This window comes from Antechinus flavipes, chromosome 2 (genome assembly GCF_016432865.1).
Source record: "Antechinus flavipes isolate AdamAnt ecotype Samford, QLD, Australia chromosome 2, AdamAnt_v2, whole genome shotgun sequence".
NCBI lineage: Eukaryota > Metazoa > Chordata > Mammalia > Dasyuromorphia > Dasyuridae > Antechinus > Antechinus flavipes.
Window position 1 is genome coordinate 7,257,784 of NC_067399.1, and position 16,075 is coordinate 7,273,858.

The window sequence follows — 16,075 nt, forward strand, 5'->3', positions numbered from 1 at the left end:
TGCCTTCTGACTCCCTGCTGTTTGATTCCTGACTCTCCTGGGCCTTTGCTCCTTCGAATGAATTTTGTTAGTATTTTGCCCAGTTCTACATGGCCATCCCCTGATGGTTTGATTTGTAGAGCGCTGAGTTTGTGTATTATTTAGCTAATATTGTCATTGTCATTTCAGTTACAAATAAGAGTGTCTTTTCAGTGGTTTAAACCTTTCTTCATTTCTTTAAAATTTTTTAAATAAGTTTTATATGTGCTTTGGTACATTAAAACCCAAATATTTTGGGTACTTTGCACTAATCTTAATTCTTTCTCTTTTGGCTTTTGCTAGCAAAATATAGTTCCTTTGGATTTGTTTTCTGTCCCTCGACTTTGTCGAGACTATCACTTCCTTGAAAGTTTTTATTGCATTTTGAATTTTTTCAATGAGCCAAAATATCCTCTGAATACACAGATCATTTTGCCTCACGTTTGCTATTCTTTTTAGATAAATGATAAAGTAATGGCTAACCTTATTTTACGCTTTAGTCTACGGAGACGGCTTCTAGTCTTTTTATGTTATAGATAATGCTCGCTTTTGGTTTTAGATCGCTGCTTTTGATCATTTTCGAGAAAGATCTTTTTATTCTTTTTGCCATTTTAAGAAGTAAAATGAACGAATTCTTCATTTTATTGAAGACTTTTTGTGACTATTGTTATATAATTTAGGATTGTCTTATTGCCGTTATAGGTTTCCTAATATTGAACCACCCATTTGGGCCTACTGTAAACCCTGCGAATTTCATAGAAAAATACTTTTTTGAACATATTACTTTATTTCTATATATAGACATATTAATTTTATATCAGTGATATTAGTCAAAATTTTCTTGGTATCCTTCCCTTGCTTAGGGAATCAGGATTCTGATAGAGAAATAGAATCATAGATTTAGAACTGGCTGGACCTGAGTTTGGCAAGGTGCCTTCTTTTTCTAGTTTCATGAGCTCCCTTCCCCTCCTTTCTCTCCCCCCCCTTTCCTCTGTCTCTCTCTCTCTTCTCTTTCTCCCTTTGTCTCTCTGTCTGTCTCTCTGTCTTTCCCTTTCTTCTGCCTCTCATTCTCTCTGTCTCTGTCTTTGTCTCTCTCTTTCTCTGTCTCTCTGTCTCTTTCTCTCTCCCTCTTCTCTTCCTTTCTCCCTCTCCCTTCCTTCTTTCTCTCTCTCTTCTCTCTTCTCTCTCTCTCTGATTCTTTTTGTCTCTGTCTCTCTCTCTCTCTGTAGCACAGGAATTATCGTTTAAATGTTTAATTACCACATAAATTCATCTTATCTCAGTGTACTTTTCAGTAGTTCATTTGGGTCTTGTTTAATTTTTCTTTCTAGGACTTGTTTTCTTTTTGTTTCTCTTCATTTTATGTTTTTGTGAACCCTCAATTTAAAATAATTTGTTTTGTTGGCGCGTGATTGTGTATAATAGTTTTTAGTACCTTTTTTTCCTGTTCCATTCATTGCAGACGAGTCCTTTTTGCTTTTTTGATACTAGTACTTTATTCATTTTTTCCTTAAAAAAAATCAAATTAACTAATTATTTCTGTATTTTGTCTTGTTTCGTTTTCCATCTCAGTCTTTTTAGAAATCGGTATGAATCTAATTTTCCCCTCAGTTACATGTTCAAAGTTTTTAAATAATTAAAAATGTCGTGAGCTCCAGATTCTACACCCCCCACCCCCCCTCGCCCATCCCCTGCCCTGAGACAGCAGGGTCTCCACGCGCAGTCATGTAAAGCGCTTCCCTCTTGATCCTTCTGGACTTGAGTAAGAGGCTGGGCTTGGCGACTGCCCTGGGGGGGCTGCTGTCAGTCCCACGAGGAGGGGCCGCCCGGAGCCCTTCCCCCACCGAGGCTTGGCGTCCGGCGCTGACCCCGGCCCGGGCTCTGCGGTCTCAAGCTTCCCTCTCCCCTGGGCAGGAGGAGGCCGGGCCCCCCAGCAGCCACTCGGGGGACCTGCTGCACTGGACCACGGCCACCACCAGGAAGGTCCTCTCCAACACGGGCACGACCACCAGGGCCGTGCTGCACGCCGTCAGCGACGGGCAGTGGTGGAAGAAGTCCCTGGCGTACCTGCGGCCCTTGCATGTAAGGGGCTGCCCGCGGAGGCTCCCCCTCCCTCCCCCGTCCCTGGGGGTCCCGGGCCCCGAGTTCTCCCCCAGCCCAGCCGCCCTCTGCCCTGGCCCGGGCTCCTGCCGTGGGCTCATCTTCCGGAGCCATTTCTCTTCCCCTGGGTGGGCTGTCGGGGCCGTGCTCCCGTGGGTGACCTTGGAGCCTGGGACATGAGCTTTCCAGCAGCTTCGTGAGCGCCTGAGGTGCGGCAGGGGCCCGAGCTCTCCCTGGCTGCCGTGCCCCCGACTGCCCAGCCCAGCTACACCCATGGGATGCCCCGGACATGTGCCTGCTGTGTAGGTGCTCCCGCTCCTGGGCACGTGCCCAATGTGTGGGTGCCCTGGCTCCCGGCCATGTGCCCGCTGTGTGGGTGCCCCCGCTTCTGGGCATGTGCCTGCTGCATGAGTGCTCATGTGCCTGCTGTGTGGGTGCCCCTGCTCCTGGGCTCGTGCCTGCTGCGTGGGTGCCCTGGCTCCTGGGCATGTGTCTGCTGCGTGGGCGCCCTGGCTCCTGGGTATGTGCCCTCTGTGTGGGTGCCCCTGCTCCTGGGCTTGTGCCTGCTGCATGAGTGCCCATGTGCCCTCTGTGTGGGTGCCCTGGCTCCTGCATACACACCAGCTGCTTGATGCCCCTGGGCCCGAGCTGCCCTCGGTCAGGCCCATCCCCGTGTCCCCCCGTTCTCTCTCTTGGGTCATGGCCGGGGACGCCTCCTGTGTCTGGGTCCCCCCGATCCCCTGGACGGAGCCTCCGACGCTTCCTCTTCTGCTTTGACCCACTCAGAGCCAAGACTTCTGCGACGTTTATGGCCGGGGCGCGGGCGCCAACGCGGACCTGGAGAAGCAGGGCTGCCATCCCTTCTACGAGTCCCTGCTGGCCAACCCCTTTGTCTCCGAGGTGAGTGAGGGCCCCGAGCGCTTGTTCTGCCCTCCTGGGGGCGCCAGGGCTTCCTGAAGGTGGCCCCGCTGAGGGAGGGTCTCGCCCCCCACTGCCAGGTTTGGGGGTCGCTCCGGGGGGTGTCACGTGTCCCCCAAATAATCTGTTTTTGGAAACGAGGCTGTCGGCCAAACGGCCCCGAAATGCAGAGAGCGCGGCCCCCGAAGTGAAGTCAGTGCCCCCAGGAAAACCCCTAACCCGGGCTCCTCGTCCCCCCAGGCCGAAGTCACCTACACCGCGTACCAGCACGCGGGCGCCGAGAGCTTCGCCGAGGTCCTGCTGCGGACGGGCAAGCTCGCGGAGACCAGGAGCGAGGGCGACGGCGGCTTCCCGACCACCGAAGGTGAGAGGGTCGGAGGGAAGGCCTGCTCCCGGCTCCCCCGGTTCCTGTGAGACCCGCCATGCGGGCGTCTGAGCCCTGGGGCCTGGGCAGTGCCTGCCCCGGGCATGGAGACCTCCCCCCCAGGCACTGAGGCCCCCCCTGCCGGGCACCGAGGCCCCCTCCCCCCCAGCCCCCCGCACTGAGGCCCCCCCGCCCCCCCCGCACTGAGGCCCCCCCTGCCCCTCCCCCTGGGCACTGAGGTTCTCCCCCCCAGAGGTGGGAGGGGCGCCCGCCCAGAAGTCAGTGAGAGTGTCTGGAGATGACTCTGGACCAGGGGGGGCCAGGGGGGCTCCGAGTGTAATACGGGGGGGCCGGTCCCCTGTGAGGGGCCCCCCGGCCGTGGCCCCCAGGCCGCTGTAGGACACAGCCCCCACGCGGTCTCCCCCACACCGGGCCCTCGCTGGGCGTCCCCAAGCCCCGCCCTCCCGGGGTGGCCCCGACCAAGGCTCCTGAGTACGGGTCCCGCGCTGCCGGGCCGTTGGTCACCCCGCGCCGCTTCTCTCCCCAGTCCTCCTCCGGCTGGCCAGCGACGCTTTCCCCCACGACATGACCCTGGCCCTGGCCTATCTGCTCGCGCTGCCGCAGGTGAGTGCTCCCTCCCCTCCCCCCCCGGGGCTCTGACTGGGGGCCGGCCTGAGCAGGAAGGGGGGGGCAGGGAGAGCCCGCAGCCTCCAGGAGAGCCCCCGAGGTGCCTCTGACCGGGCCGACGTCTCTCCCGGGCCCCCGCGGGGCGGTTCTGACAGCGGGCGGCCCCCGGGCGCCGCGGGCTCGGACTCCGGCCGTCAGTGGCTGCCTCTCCCCCACAGGAGGCGGACGCCAACAAGTGCTTCGAGAAGCAGGCGCCCTCGGCCCTGTGCCTGCAGCTGGCCGCCCTCTACTACAGCCTGCACGTCTACTCCCTGCTGCTCCCCTGCTTCCGGGGCAGCTGCCACCCGCTCTACAGGGTGAGTCCCGGGCCCGCGCCCCCTGCTGGTGCCCCAGGGCGCCCGGGCCGAGGCGAGGTGGGGCTGCGCCCCCTGCTGGTGCCCCAGGGCGCCCGGGCCAAGGCGAGGTGGGGCTGCGCCCCCTGCTGGTGCCCCAGGGCGGCTGGGCCGAGGCGAGGTGGGGCCGCGCCCCCTGCTGGTGCCCCAGGGCGCCCGGGCCGAGGCGAGGTGGGGCCCGCTCTCCTCGGCGGCAAGGGAAGCCGGGCACAGCGCTCCCCGGGGGCGGGTCCTCCTCTCGCCGGGCCCTTCCGCAGGGGACGCTTCCCTGCATGCACAGAGCAGCCGTCGGGCCCCCACCTCCCTCTAGCTCTTCTTTAGTTCCCGTCTTTCACGAGTCCGGGACTGAAAAGAAAATAATTGACGAGCGTCCGAGAAGGAGCTTGGCTCCTTAGTCCCCCGCCCAAGTCCGTCCTGGGCCGTCCTGGCTCTGCCCGTCCTAGGGACTGAGGGACCCGCAGCGGAAATCCGGATCAGGACCGAGCCAGTGACGGCTGCCCAGCGCTTACGGCCGTCCGGTCCCTCCCTCCCTTCCCCCCCCCTTCTCTCCCTCCCTCCCCAAAGGCTGTGACTGTCCCCATTGCCCAGGTGGGAGCGCCCTCTGCAGCTGCTGGGGGGGAGGGTCTGGGCGGGGTTTGGAAGGGAGTCTGGGATAGGATTCCTGCCTTCCCCCCCCCCCGGTGCCCAGGGGCCCCCACCAGGCCTGAGTAAGGAGAGCGCCCGGCCGGGTAAAGCTCCTGAGGGACAGGGGGGAGCGAAGGCTCCGGGCCCTGGGATGGGGAGGTGAGACCTCGGGCTCCTCCCGCTCTTGCCCCTTGAGCCCGGAGGGACCTCCCGATGCCATGGGCTCCAGCGCCTTCTCTTGGCGGATGAGGACCTGAGGCCCAGAGGGAGGGCCCTGTGTCCGCTCAGGCCGCGGTGAGGGAGGGCCCCGGACACTCAGGCCGCCGTTGCTGCCCCGCCCAAGCCCGCTCTCCCTTCCCGGCCTCCAGAGCGGGCCTGACCATCCGTGTGGCCCCCAGGCAGGGCGGGGGTCCCCGAGCCCGCGGCCCCCACTGACCGCCCCCTTGTCTCCGGCGCCGCAGGCCGACCCCAGCGAGCTCATCCGCACGGTCACCGAGTACGTGTCCGGCCTGGACGGCCGGGCCTGGCCCGAGGAGCTGGCGGGGCTGGTGCGGCAGCTGGCCTTCTACCACGGGCGGCTGCTGGACCTCACCCAGGCCCAGCTGCTCCAGGGCCTGCGCAAGGGCGTGGACGTGGCCCGCTTCGCCGCCGACGACCAGTACAAGAGGGAGACCATCCTGGGCCTGGCCGAGTAAGTGCGTCCCCTCCCCCGGGCTCGCGGCCTTTTGGGGGCTCGGGGGGGGGGCGGCCAGTGGGGACCATGGGGAGGGTGGGCAGGTGTCGGGCTCTGCGGGGTCGTGGAGGACGGAGGGGAGAACGGGGAAGGGGGCCGGCAGTAGCCCCCGATGTCTCCAGGATCTGGGAGCTGGGCTGAGCACTTTTGTGAGACCCCGAAGGAGGCCGAGGCCCCCGAGCAGGACCTGCCGGCTCTGTCTGTGGCGCCAGCTCTGGGCTCTCCCAAGAGGGAGCGACATCGGGCGAGGGCGGGGGTCTCACTGGCACTCACGGGTTTGTCCTTCCTCCCTCGGGCCCCGCCCAGGACCCTGGAGAGCAACGTCTACAACGTGGCCCTCTCGCTGGCCCAGCGCTACAACGTGCCGCGCTGGGAGCTTTACATGACCCACCTGGAGTTCCTCTTCACCGACAGCAGGTAAGCGGCTTCCGGCTCCTCCGGGACTGGGTCGTTGCCGGTCTGTGGTTAGACTTCTGGGAGTCGTACAGGGGCTCGGGGGGCTCAGGACTCATGGAGGGGCTCCTGCTCCCCTCCCCCTGGGCTCAGCCTGGGCCGCGGCCCGTGATCTGGCCTCTCCCCACGAGACCCCCCATCCTGGCTCAGCATTTGAGGGGAGCGGCATGGGGGCAGCCGGGTCCCCCCTCGTGGGCCTCCCTGCCGGGGTCAGTGGGTAACCCGCAGCAGGTTCTGGTCCATGGAGGCGGGGACGTGGGGAAATGAAGAGGGCGGTGCTTCCAAAGCCATCGGGAACCCGCGGCCCCACCCCCACATGGGTCTGGTCCCTTCCCTCGGCTCGTTCGACCGCGCGCTACCTCCCCCATCACACCCTGATTGCCATCGCCCAGGTCACAGCAACAGCCGCCTTCGGCGTCCCCCATCTTTCAAACCTGTTTGCTGTCTCCTCCTTCCCTTCGGTCTTGCTGGTCAGAGGTCTGTGGACCCCAGGATGCCATTTATTCACTGGGTCTTCTTGGCCGGGATACCTCAGAGGTCGGCCATTTTACAGATGAAGAAACCGAGGCAGACTGGCCCAGAGCCCCCTTGCCAGGGAGTGTCTGAGGCTGGATTTGAACCCAGGGCTTCCTGATGCCAGGGCTCTCTCCACTGAGCCACCCAGCTGCCATCCTAAAACAGTGCTTATCTGACCCCTGGGGGGCTGGAGTCCAGGCCCGAGGGATCCAGGGAGGATCCTATCACGGGCTCTTAGGAGGGTCATAATTGGGATGGTGGAGCACCTACTGTGCGCCCGGCACCTTCTGTACAGGGGTAGCCTCCCCAGGAGGCAGCTGGTGTCATGAAACCCATTTTCCAGAGGAGGAAGGTGAGAAAGATGGGGGGGGGTCACCAAGTCACAAGTATCCTCTGACTCTAGGGCGGGCAGATCTGTCCGCTGCACTCGGTGACTGCATCGAGCCCCAAAGCAGCCTGGAAGCACCGGGGGCTCCCCTGGCTGACCATTGGGGGGCAGGGGTCTCTGATCACAGGAGTGAGAGCAGACGGGCTGCGGGTGTCAGGGGCGAGCAGGAGAGCCGGAGGAGCGAGTGTCCCAGGGGCTGAAACCAGGGTACCTGGAAGGAGGGGCAGCGCCAGCCAGACACACGCTCTGCCCTCCCCGTTGGCTGCTGCCCCGGGTCGAGGTTTACATTTCCCTTAGTCAGGGCTTCCCATGCAGGAGCAGCAAGCACAGACTGTGGGGAGGGGGAGGGGTGGGCCCCTCTACCCCAGACTGCGCTGCCCCTGCCCAACAGCAGGGCGACCTTGGCTCTGCGGCCTGAGCGTTCAGCACCGGTCCCGTCCCCAGGACTTTGGCGGCTCCGGCCCCTGAGCTTGGTTTTCAGTGTGTCCGTCCTTCTCTCAAGGTCCTCAGGCCGTGGCGACTCCGGGCCTTGTCTCATAAGCAGAGCCGGAGCAGACCCAAGGGTCGTGTCTCCATGTTGGAGCACGATCCTACTCTCTCCTCCCGCCTCCCCCTTTGCTTCCCCTCGCTCCTGGGCTTGGACCGGAGGGTTCTTCTGCGCCCGTGCTCGGGAGCGCCGGGAGCCCTTCCCCCCGGGACGGTTCGCTCGGTCTGTCAGCTGTTCTCGGCCGTTGTATATCGGGCTTTTTGCCCCTTCCTGGTGGCAGCCGATAAGTCTTGTGTGAGCTTGACCGCGGCGAGCTCCCCGATCCCGAGGCCGTTCTTGTGTCTGCTCGCGGGCCTTTCTCTGTGTTCTGGAAGCTCTGAACTTCGCCTTTTAGAGCTTTCATTTTGGGGTTTCTTTCAGGAGGTAACTGGGGGACTCTTTCTTCTTCCACTTCTCCAAGAGATCGCGGCAGGTTTATTTTAAGATTTCTCAAAACAGAACGTGGGAACTGCCTTTTTGTGCTGCTGTCTAGGCAGTCTGGCAATCCTGGCGTTTTCTCTCCCTGATCGGGTTTCTAGGGCAGCGGCTTTTGCCCTGAGAGACTTTTCCTCTCTTTTTTCAGTCTTTGACGCCACTTTCCTCTCTTTTTTCAGTCATTGACGTCACTTTCCTCTCTTTTTTCAATCATTGACGCCACTTTCCTCTCTTTTTTCAGTCTTTGGTGTCACTTTCCTCTCTTTTTTCAGTCATTGACGCCATTTTCCCCTCTTTTTTCAGTCTTTGATGTCACTTTCCTCTCTTTTTTCAGTCATTGACGCCACTTTCCTCTCTTTTTTCAGTCTTTGGTGTCACTTTCCTCTCTTTTTTCAGTTGTTGGCGTCACTTTCCTCTCTTTTTTCAGTCTTTGGTGTCACTTTCCTCTCTTTTTTCAGTCTTTGGTGTCACTTTCCTCTCTTTTTTCAGTTGTTGGCGTCACTTTCCCCTCTTTTTTCAGTCTTTGACGTCACTTTCCTCTCTTTTCAGTCATTGACGTAACTTTCCCCTCTTTTTTCAGCCTTTAACATCATTTTCCTCTTTTTTCAGTCTTTGACATCACTTTCCTCTCTTTTTTCAGTCTTTGACGGCATTTTCCTCTCTTTTTTCAGTCTTTGACGTCACTTTCCCCTCTTTTTTCAGTCGTTGACGTCACTTTCCTCTCTTTTTTCAGTCATTGACATCGCTTTCCTCTCTTTTTTAAGTCATTGGCGTCACTTTCCTCTCTTTTTTCAGTCTTTGACAGCATTTTCCTTTCTTTTTTCAGTCTTTGACATCACTTTCCCCTCTTTTTTCAGTCTTTGGTGTCACTTTTCTCTCTTTTTTTCAGTCTTTGGTGTCACTTTCTGTTAGAGTTCAAATGTTGGAGTTCTTGTTCTTCTCAAAGCACAGCCGATTTAGAGGCTTAGAGCCCTTCGGATGTCTCCAAATCCAAAGGTTCTGTCCTTCAGCCTCTGCCTCTGCTTTCTTCTGCCTCCAACCAACACAGAGATGGAATGTCTCTCTTGACTCCTTCTGGGGAGCCCAGCCACCAACTACAGTGGTGTGAGATGAAGATGAATCTGGTTGTCCACTGAACTCTCCACTCGTAGCTTTATCCTCTGAAAACTCTTCGTCTGCCACCAGAGTCGCTCCTCTCTAGTCCAGCTGAACTTTCTTCTGCGACCAGCCAGCCAAGAGGAAATAATGTATTCTGCCATAGATCCCTCATCGCTGGCCTTTTATCTGACTCTTCTGAGAGAATGGGATTATGGGTTTTCTCCCATAGTGCTCTCTGGCCCAACGAGCTTCAAGGGAGGTGTGAACTCACTGAACTCCAATGAGTAAAGGTGTGAACACAAACCTTGTATTAATTAGTTCTACTTAGTACCTCATTTCAGGTTCTGCCCAAAACATCTTCTTGTAAGATTAGATCAACTCTAATTAGTTAGCAGTTAGTAAGGATTCCAACAACTTTCCTCTCTTTTTTCAGTCATTGACGTCACTTTCCTCTCATTTTTCAGTCATTGATGTCACTTTTCTCTCTTTTTTCAGTCTTTGGTGTCACTTCCCTCTCTTTTTTCCATCATTGACACCACTTTCCTCTCTTTTTTCAGGCTTTGACGTCACTTTCCTCTCTTTTTTCAGTCATTGACGTCACTTTCCTCTCTTTTTTCAGTCATTGATGTCACTTTCCTCTCTTTTTTCAGTCTTGACGTCACTTGCCTCTTTTTTCAGGCTTTGACGTCCCTTTCCCCTCTTTTTTCAGTCGTTGACATTCCTTTCCCCTCTTTTTTCAGTCGTTGGCATCACTTTCCTCTCTTTTCAGTCGTTGACGTCACTTTCCTCTCTTTTTTCAGTCTTTGACGTCACTTTCCCTCTCTTTTCAGTCGTTGACGTCACTTTCCCCTCTTTTTTCAGTCGTTGGCGTCACTTTCCTCTCTTTTCAGTCAGTGACGTAACTTTCCTCTCTTTTTTCAGTCTTTGATGTCATTTTCCTCTCTTTTTTCAGTCTTTGGCATCATTTTCTCATGTCCTGTGACCTCTTAGGGAATCCCACCTTCCGTTTGAGCCGTCTTGAGTTTCAGGGATTTCTTGGCTTGGCCATGTTTGGTGCCCTGGAGTCTAAACTATCCATTCTCCCTGCAGTTTTTCTTACACAGCTCTCATTTCTTTTTGACTTTTCCCTCAAGCCCCCACATTTCCTTGCTGGCTTCTGGAATCAGGGCTGACCGTGTCCCAGCCGAGTTTTCCTCTGAGACTTTCTCTGAGTTTGGGTCTTGAGTCTCCTGTGGCCGGAGTAGTTCAGGATGACGGGCTCTTCTGTCTCCTCATTCCTCCGGCCCGTGGGCTGACATTACGTATGGGTGCCCTGGCCCTCGTGGAGGCCGGTCCTGTTGCTTATCTCTTGAGCTTGCGAGTTGCTCTGCATCTCGGGGACAGGTTGGGGACCTCGAGCTTCCATTTTTCCCAGAGGGGCCTGATCTGGGACTGCCTGCCAGGGCGCTGACCCAGGCCCTGGGGGCACTTCAAAAGCTGTGGGGGTCCGTGGAGTACAAGTGCAGCCTCCCCTTTGGCTTGAGATTCCCGGCCTGCCTCCCAAAGCCGGGGCTGGAGGCTGGGACTGAGGGGCTGCTCTGCCCCTGGTGCCCCTGCCTGGGAGCATCGGTGAGCAGGAGCACTCCTCCCTCCGGCTGCTCTGGGCCCGTGACGTGGAGCCGGGCAGGGCCCCCGCAGTCAGTTTGCAGCCGTCCTGAGGCAGAGTCCTGCTGTGGGCCCAGAGGTGCTCCTCTTAGCCTTGCTAACCACCGGTGAGGGCTCGATGCCCCTGCCATGCTTTCCAACTCTGGGCTCTCTGACTTTCCTTTGGTCCCTAAAAATGTTCTCGGAAATTTCCTTATGTTGATGGTTGTAAAGCTTCTTTTTTAAAGTACCAAGGGTTGCCTGAGCGTCTCCGTGGTTTCATTTAGAAGTTAAACTGGTGGGAATTAATCACCAAAACACGGAGCTCAAAGGAACCCAGAAGGCCTCTGTCAGCAAACACTGGACGTGAGCTGCAGCCGCCAAGGCCAGCGCCGGCCCGGAAGAGAAGTGTCTGTGAGGGTGCCCAGGGGACGACGTGCCTCTGGGAAAGCCGAGGGAGGCTGGGGAGGACCAGCCTGTTCCGGGACAGCCGAGCGCTGCCTTGCTTTCTTTCTGTTTTTAAAATAGTATTTTATTTTTCCCAACACGTGCAGAGACAGTTTTCAGCATTCATTTTTGTAAAACTTGGTGTTCTAAAATGTTTCTCCCTTCCCTCCCCCTCTCCAAGACAGCAAGCGATCTGCCAAAGGCTAAATTAAGTGCAGGCTTTTAGCCACATTTCCATATTTGTCGTGTCATGCTAGAAAAATCAGACCAAAAAGATTTAAAAAAAAAAAAACTACAAAAGAAAGAAAAAAGTGAAAATCCTATGCCTTGATCCACATTCAGTCTCCCTAGTTCTTTCTCTGGCTGTGGACGGCATTTCCATCCGAAATCTATTGGAATCGTCACTTCAGTACTGCTGAAAAGAGCCCCGTCCATCAGAATTGATCGTTGTATAGTCTTGTTGTCATGTACAATGATCTCCTGGTTCTGCTCCTTTCCCTCAGCATCAGCTCTTGTCAGTCTCTCCAGGCCTCTCTGAAATCCTCCTGCCGGTCATTTCTTACAGAACAATAATATTCCGTAACTTATTCAGTCCTTCCCCAACTGATGGGTGTCCTCTCAGTTTCCAGTTTCTGGCCACTATCAAAAGGACTGCCACAAACAATCTTGCATGTGTGGTTCCCTTTCCCTTCTTTAGTGTCTCTTTGGGGTATAAGCCCAGTAGAAACACTGCTGGGTCAAAGGGTTTGCACAGTGTGATAACTTTGAGCCTAGTTCCAGATTGCTCTCCAGAATGGCTGGATGTGTTCACAATCCCACCAATAATGTATCAGTGTCCTAATTTTCCCACATCCCCTCCAACATTCGTCATTGTCTTTTCCCTGTCATCTTGGCCAGTCTGAGTGGTGTGTAGTGGTACCTCAGAATGTTCTTAATCTTGAATCAATAGTGATTTCGAGCATTTTTTAATATGATTAGAAGTCGCTTTAATTTCTTCATCTGAAAATTGTCTGATTCCTTTGATCATTTATCAGTTGGGGAATGTGAGATAGTTCTCTCTGTATTTTAGAAATGAGGCCTTTGTCAGAAACACTCTCCCAGCCTTCTGCTCCCCGTCTGGTTGTGGCTGCATTAGTTTTGTTTGTGCAAAAACTAGCCCGAAGGCTTGCAAGGAGAAACCCCATTTGGCCCTGACTACAAATGGGAAATGCAGAAATGGGCCTGACCCACGGCTTCTTCAGCTGTAGAACAGGGGCCCCTCCTCGATACACGGACATGTCCTGGGTCCTACACCCCACCCCCAGGGGCTTAGAGAGGAAGCAGAAATGGCCGCTGAGTGCACAGGTGAGACCAGCCCTGGCTTGGGAGGCGAGGGGGTCTCTAGCCCCTCCTGTGGGGAGGATGTGGTACGGATGGACAGACAGGCGTCCGTGGAGGGCGCTCTCAAATTGCTGTGTCCATGGTCCGCTGAAAGGCTTCTTCACGAGCCTCTGTTTTAACCGGGGTCTGCCAAGAAAGAGACCTTCGGCCCTCTGTCCACTCCAGGCTTCGCTCCTTACCTGGAGGCCCCGCTCACTGCCTGTGCCGACAGCAGGCCGAGTCAGCGCCCTCCGGGATGGGGACAAGAGCAGACTTTTACTGATGGAGCTTCTTGAGGTCCTCCCGACAGCCCTTGGGCTGCAGACGGGGAAACTGAGGCTGGATACAGGGAATGATTTGGCTTATCATGAGTGTGGAGCCCAAACCTTTGCTCACTCTAATTGAGGCTCGCTAACTCTCTCTGTCTCTGGTCTCTGTCTCTGTGTCTCTGTCTGTCTGTCTCCCTCTCTCTCCCCCCCAAAGTCTATGCAGCCTCATCCTCCCCTGCTTTCCCACCCCCCTCCCTGGACAAGGTGGGCTGGCCCCAGCTCAGAACCCCGGGGTTGGAGAAGCCGTGGCCCACGGGGCAGCTTCTGCTGGGCGCTCTCGGAGCTCCTGGGGGCCGGTTTTGGCCAATGGCCATGGGCCGCCCTCAGGACCCCTTTGGGGGGCTTCATGGGGGTCGGCGCCGTGCTCTCCGGGCCTCGGAGCAGCTTAGTCCCGCGCAGCCCAGCGGGCGTCACTGCCAGACATTGCAAGCCGTCCATCTGGCCTTCCTCTGCCTTGGGGTTCCGGGCCCTACGAGAGGCCGCTGACAAGTCACTGATGGCCGGGATTGCTGATGCTGGGGAAGCGAGGGCAGCGGGCGCTCCCTGCCCGGCGCTCCCTGCCCGGCGCTCCCTGCCCGGCGCTCCCTGCCCGGCGCCCCCTGCCTGGCGCTCCCTGCCCGTCGCTCCTTCCCCACGCTGCCGAGTTAGTATTCACTGCAGATTGCAGCAAGACTAAATACATTTAAATAAATTATTTGTCCTGTAATTGCAGTGCGCCCTTCCCCCCACGCTTCTCGTGAATCCGGCTCCTTCCTGGCGTGATTGACAGCTGGAAGCCATTACCGGGCCCTTAATCACGGGCTCAGGATTAATAATTCATGCCCTGTGCATTGTGTGCTGCTAAAAGCCAGTTTATGCCGATAGTTAATCTTTGATAGTCAAATATTCCCTGTTTGTGTAAGCCGCTTTATGGCGGAGCTTGGCGGGGAGCGAGGCCCTCAGCTCTTGCGGGGGCCATCATTTCTCTGGCTGACGGAAAGCCGGCCGTGACCGCCCGGCACCCGCCGCGCCCCATGCGTGGATCCGTGGGACGCTTTTCTAAGACTGTGGCCCGTGCTCCAGAGGGGGGGGAGCAGCTTCTGCTCAGGGAGGCCGTTGGGTGGCCATTGATCCTGGGTGTCCGTGAGAGCCGCCGGCGAAGGAGGGGTCTGGATTCATGGTGGGTCAGGAAAGGTTCCACCCTGGAACAGGGGCCCGAGATCGCTAATGACACAGACTAAATTGTGGGTTCATTAAAACCTAGGGAAGGGTCACGGGGGGCAGTTTTGCACTTTTTTCTGAGGTTGAGATCACTCTCCAGCTGGAGGAGTTGGGTTGTGTAGCAGACCCACTCGTGCTGTAGCTCACGGAGCGTCAGGGTTAAGGATGGGCCCAGTTCCCTTTGGGGCAGGGGCAGGTCTGACATCTCCTCCACCCGGGCCGTTTTAGACTTAATTTGAAGTGTTTTCTAGTGACTTTGGGAACAGAACTATTTCGGGTTAATTCCCGATGCCAGTCTGGACGTTCGGCTTTGCCTTTGTAGCCCTTGTGGGCAGTCTTTCCATCTGCATTTGCCAAAGACCTGAGGATGTCATCCAGGAGAGGTGGGGCTTGGGGGCCGGGGGCAATGGACATGCAAGAGTCACGTTATGGCTGTGACCGGATGGAGGGTCCACAAGAAGGGGAGCTGCCTTAGGGAGCCACAACTGCCCGAGGGGGCCACAAGAAGCGGGAGCTGCCCGAGGGGACTATGGCTGCCTGAGGGGACTGTGGCTCCCCTCACCGGATGTCTTAAGGAGAAGAAGATGGTGGTGAATCTTGCTCCACGACCATTTGGACTGCGACCATGGCTCTCAGATGCTCCGACTGATGGGGGTCATGTGCCCAGCGGGCCCCGGGGGCAGTGGGCTGCAGGAGGAGGCTCGTGGGGCATTCTCGGGGTTTCCTACACGGAAGCCAGGACTCCTGCCCTTGGCTCAGAGCGGCCGGGCAGCCGCCAGGCATCCACATGACCGTGGCCAAGCCGCTTCATCTCCGTTTCCCATCAGTCAGACGGGCCAGCGCTGCAGGCCTGGCACCCCGCCCTGTCAGGGGGGCTTTTGCAGAGACAGGCCGCAGCTGCGCGGTCCTTGGGTTCATGAGAGAGTCCTGGTTAGTCCCTGCTCCTCATCTCTGAGGCCTGTGACAGGGAGCCAGCCTCCCGTTCTCTGTCTCATGGCACAGGGTGACCGACTGAGCCATCTCCCACTGTGGTGACGTGGGCTGGGGCCACGCCATCGGGGGCAGGGATGGGCACAGTGCCCGCCTGCACCCGCTCTCTGGTTTGCCCTCGAGGCCCCGGCAGCTCGGACGAGTCTGGACATGGCGAGAATTTGGTGACCCTGATGAAAACATCCCCAAGGTTTTATCAGTCATTGCTCCGTCTTGTGACTGTGGGTTCTGCCTTCCAGTGCCCGCCCTTTGGTTTGTGATGTTCCTAAGGATGTTTGGACCTTTGTCCCCTGTCAGGAGGCGGAAGCTTTAGATGGTGATTCTGGCTGCCGGCGCAGTGGGATTTGTTATATGGTTTCCACTGTTTCCTGGCTCTTGGCTTTGCTCCCTGAGCCCGGGCTGGGAAAGGATGACTTCCTGTCTTCAGGACGTGGTTCTGAGCACCTCCGGGGACCTCTTCGTTCCGTGAGTGGGGCCCCATGACTCGGGGCTCGGAGGCCTCCGGGGTCCACTCCTGGATCCCAGCCTCCCATCGGCGCCATCTTGGGTCGCACCCAGCAGATCCGGCCCCTTGCGCCCGCTTCTGATCTCCCTGAGTGACGTCTCCTTGTCCAGAACGGGTCTCCCCAGCCTCTGACCCATCTGAAGTGTTCCGAGGATGTCGGTTGATCTGCTTTTGGTACGAATCCCACCAAATCTGCCGATGGGGTTGGTTGGGAACGAAGTGAGTTTTTATGATGATGCTTCCCGGCTCCTCCACAAGCCTTTCCGGTTCCCTGAAAACATCCTGTCCTGCCACAGACTTCCTTAAAGAATCCTAACTCGGGCCCTCTTCCTCCCCGTGCCACTCTTGCTTAGATTGCGTTTTTTGTGGATTTGTTGTATCTTCCCTTCCCCCACGTACACTCTATGGGGTCTCTGCAGAGAGACCTTCC

At 57.1% G+C, this 16,075-nt stretch overlaps 1 protein-coding gene across 1 annotated transcript in view; it reads left to right on the forward strand.

Moving 5' to 3' along the window:
* The window catches only part of NBAS (NBAS subunit of NRZ tethering complex), a 99,386-nt gene that overhangs the window by 60,843 nt on the left and 22,468 nt on the right, over positions 1 to 16,075 (forward strand). The window contains exons 36-42 of the mRNA XM_051974119.1: positions 1,933 to 2,100; positions 2,905 to 3,018; positions 3,277 to 3,400; positions 3,948 to 4,024; positions 4,246 to 4,383; positions 5,505 to 5,734; positions 6,083 to 6,193. Of these exons, the coding sequence (XP_051830079.1) occupies positions 1,933 to 2,100; positions 2,905 to 3,018; positions 3,277 to 3,400; positions 3,948 to 4,024; positions 4,246 to 4,383; positions 5,505 to 5,734; positions 6,083 to 6,193 (962 nt within the window). The remainder of the gene's footprint in view (positions 1 to 1,932; positions 2,101 to 2,904; positions 3,019 to 3,276; positions 3,401 to 3,947; positions 4,025 to 4,245; positions 4,384 to 5,504; positions 5,735 to 6,082; positions 6,194 to 16,075) is intronic.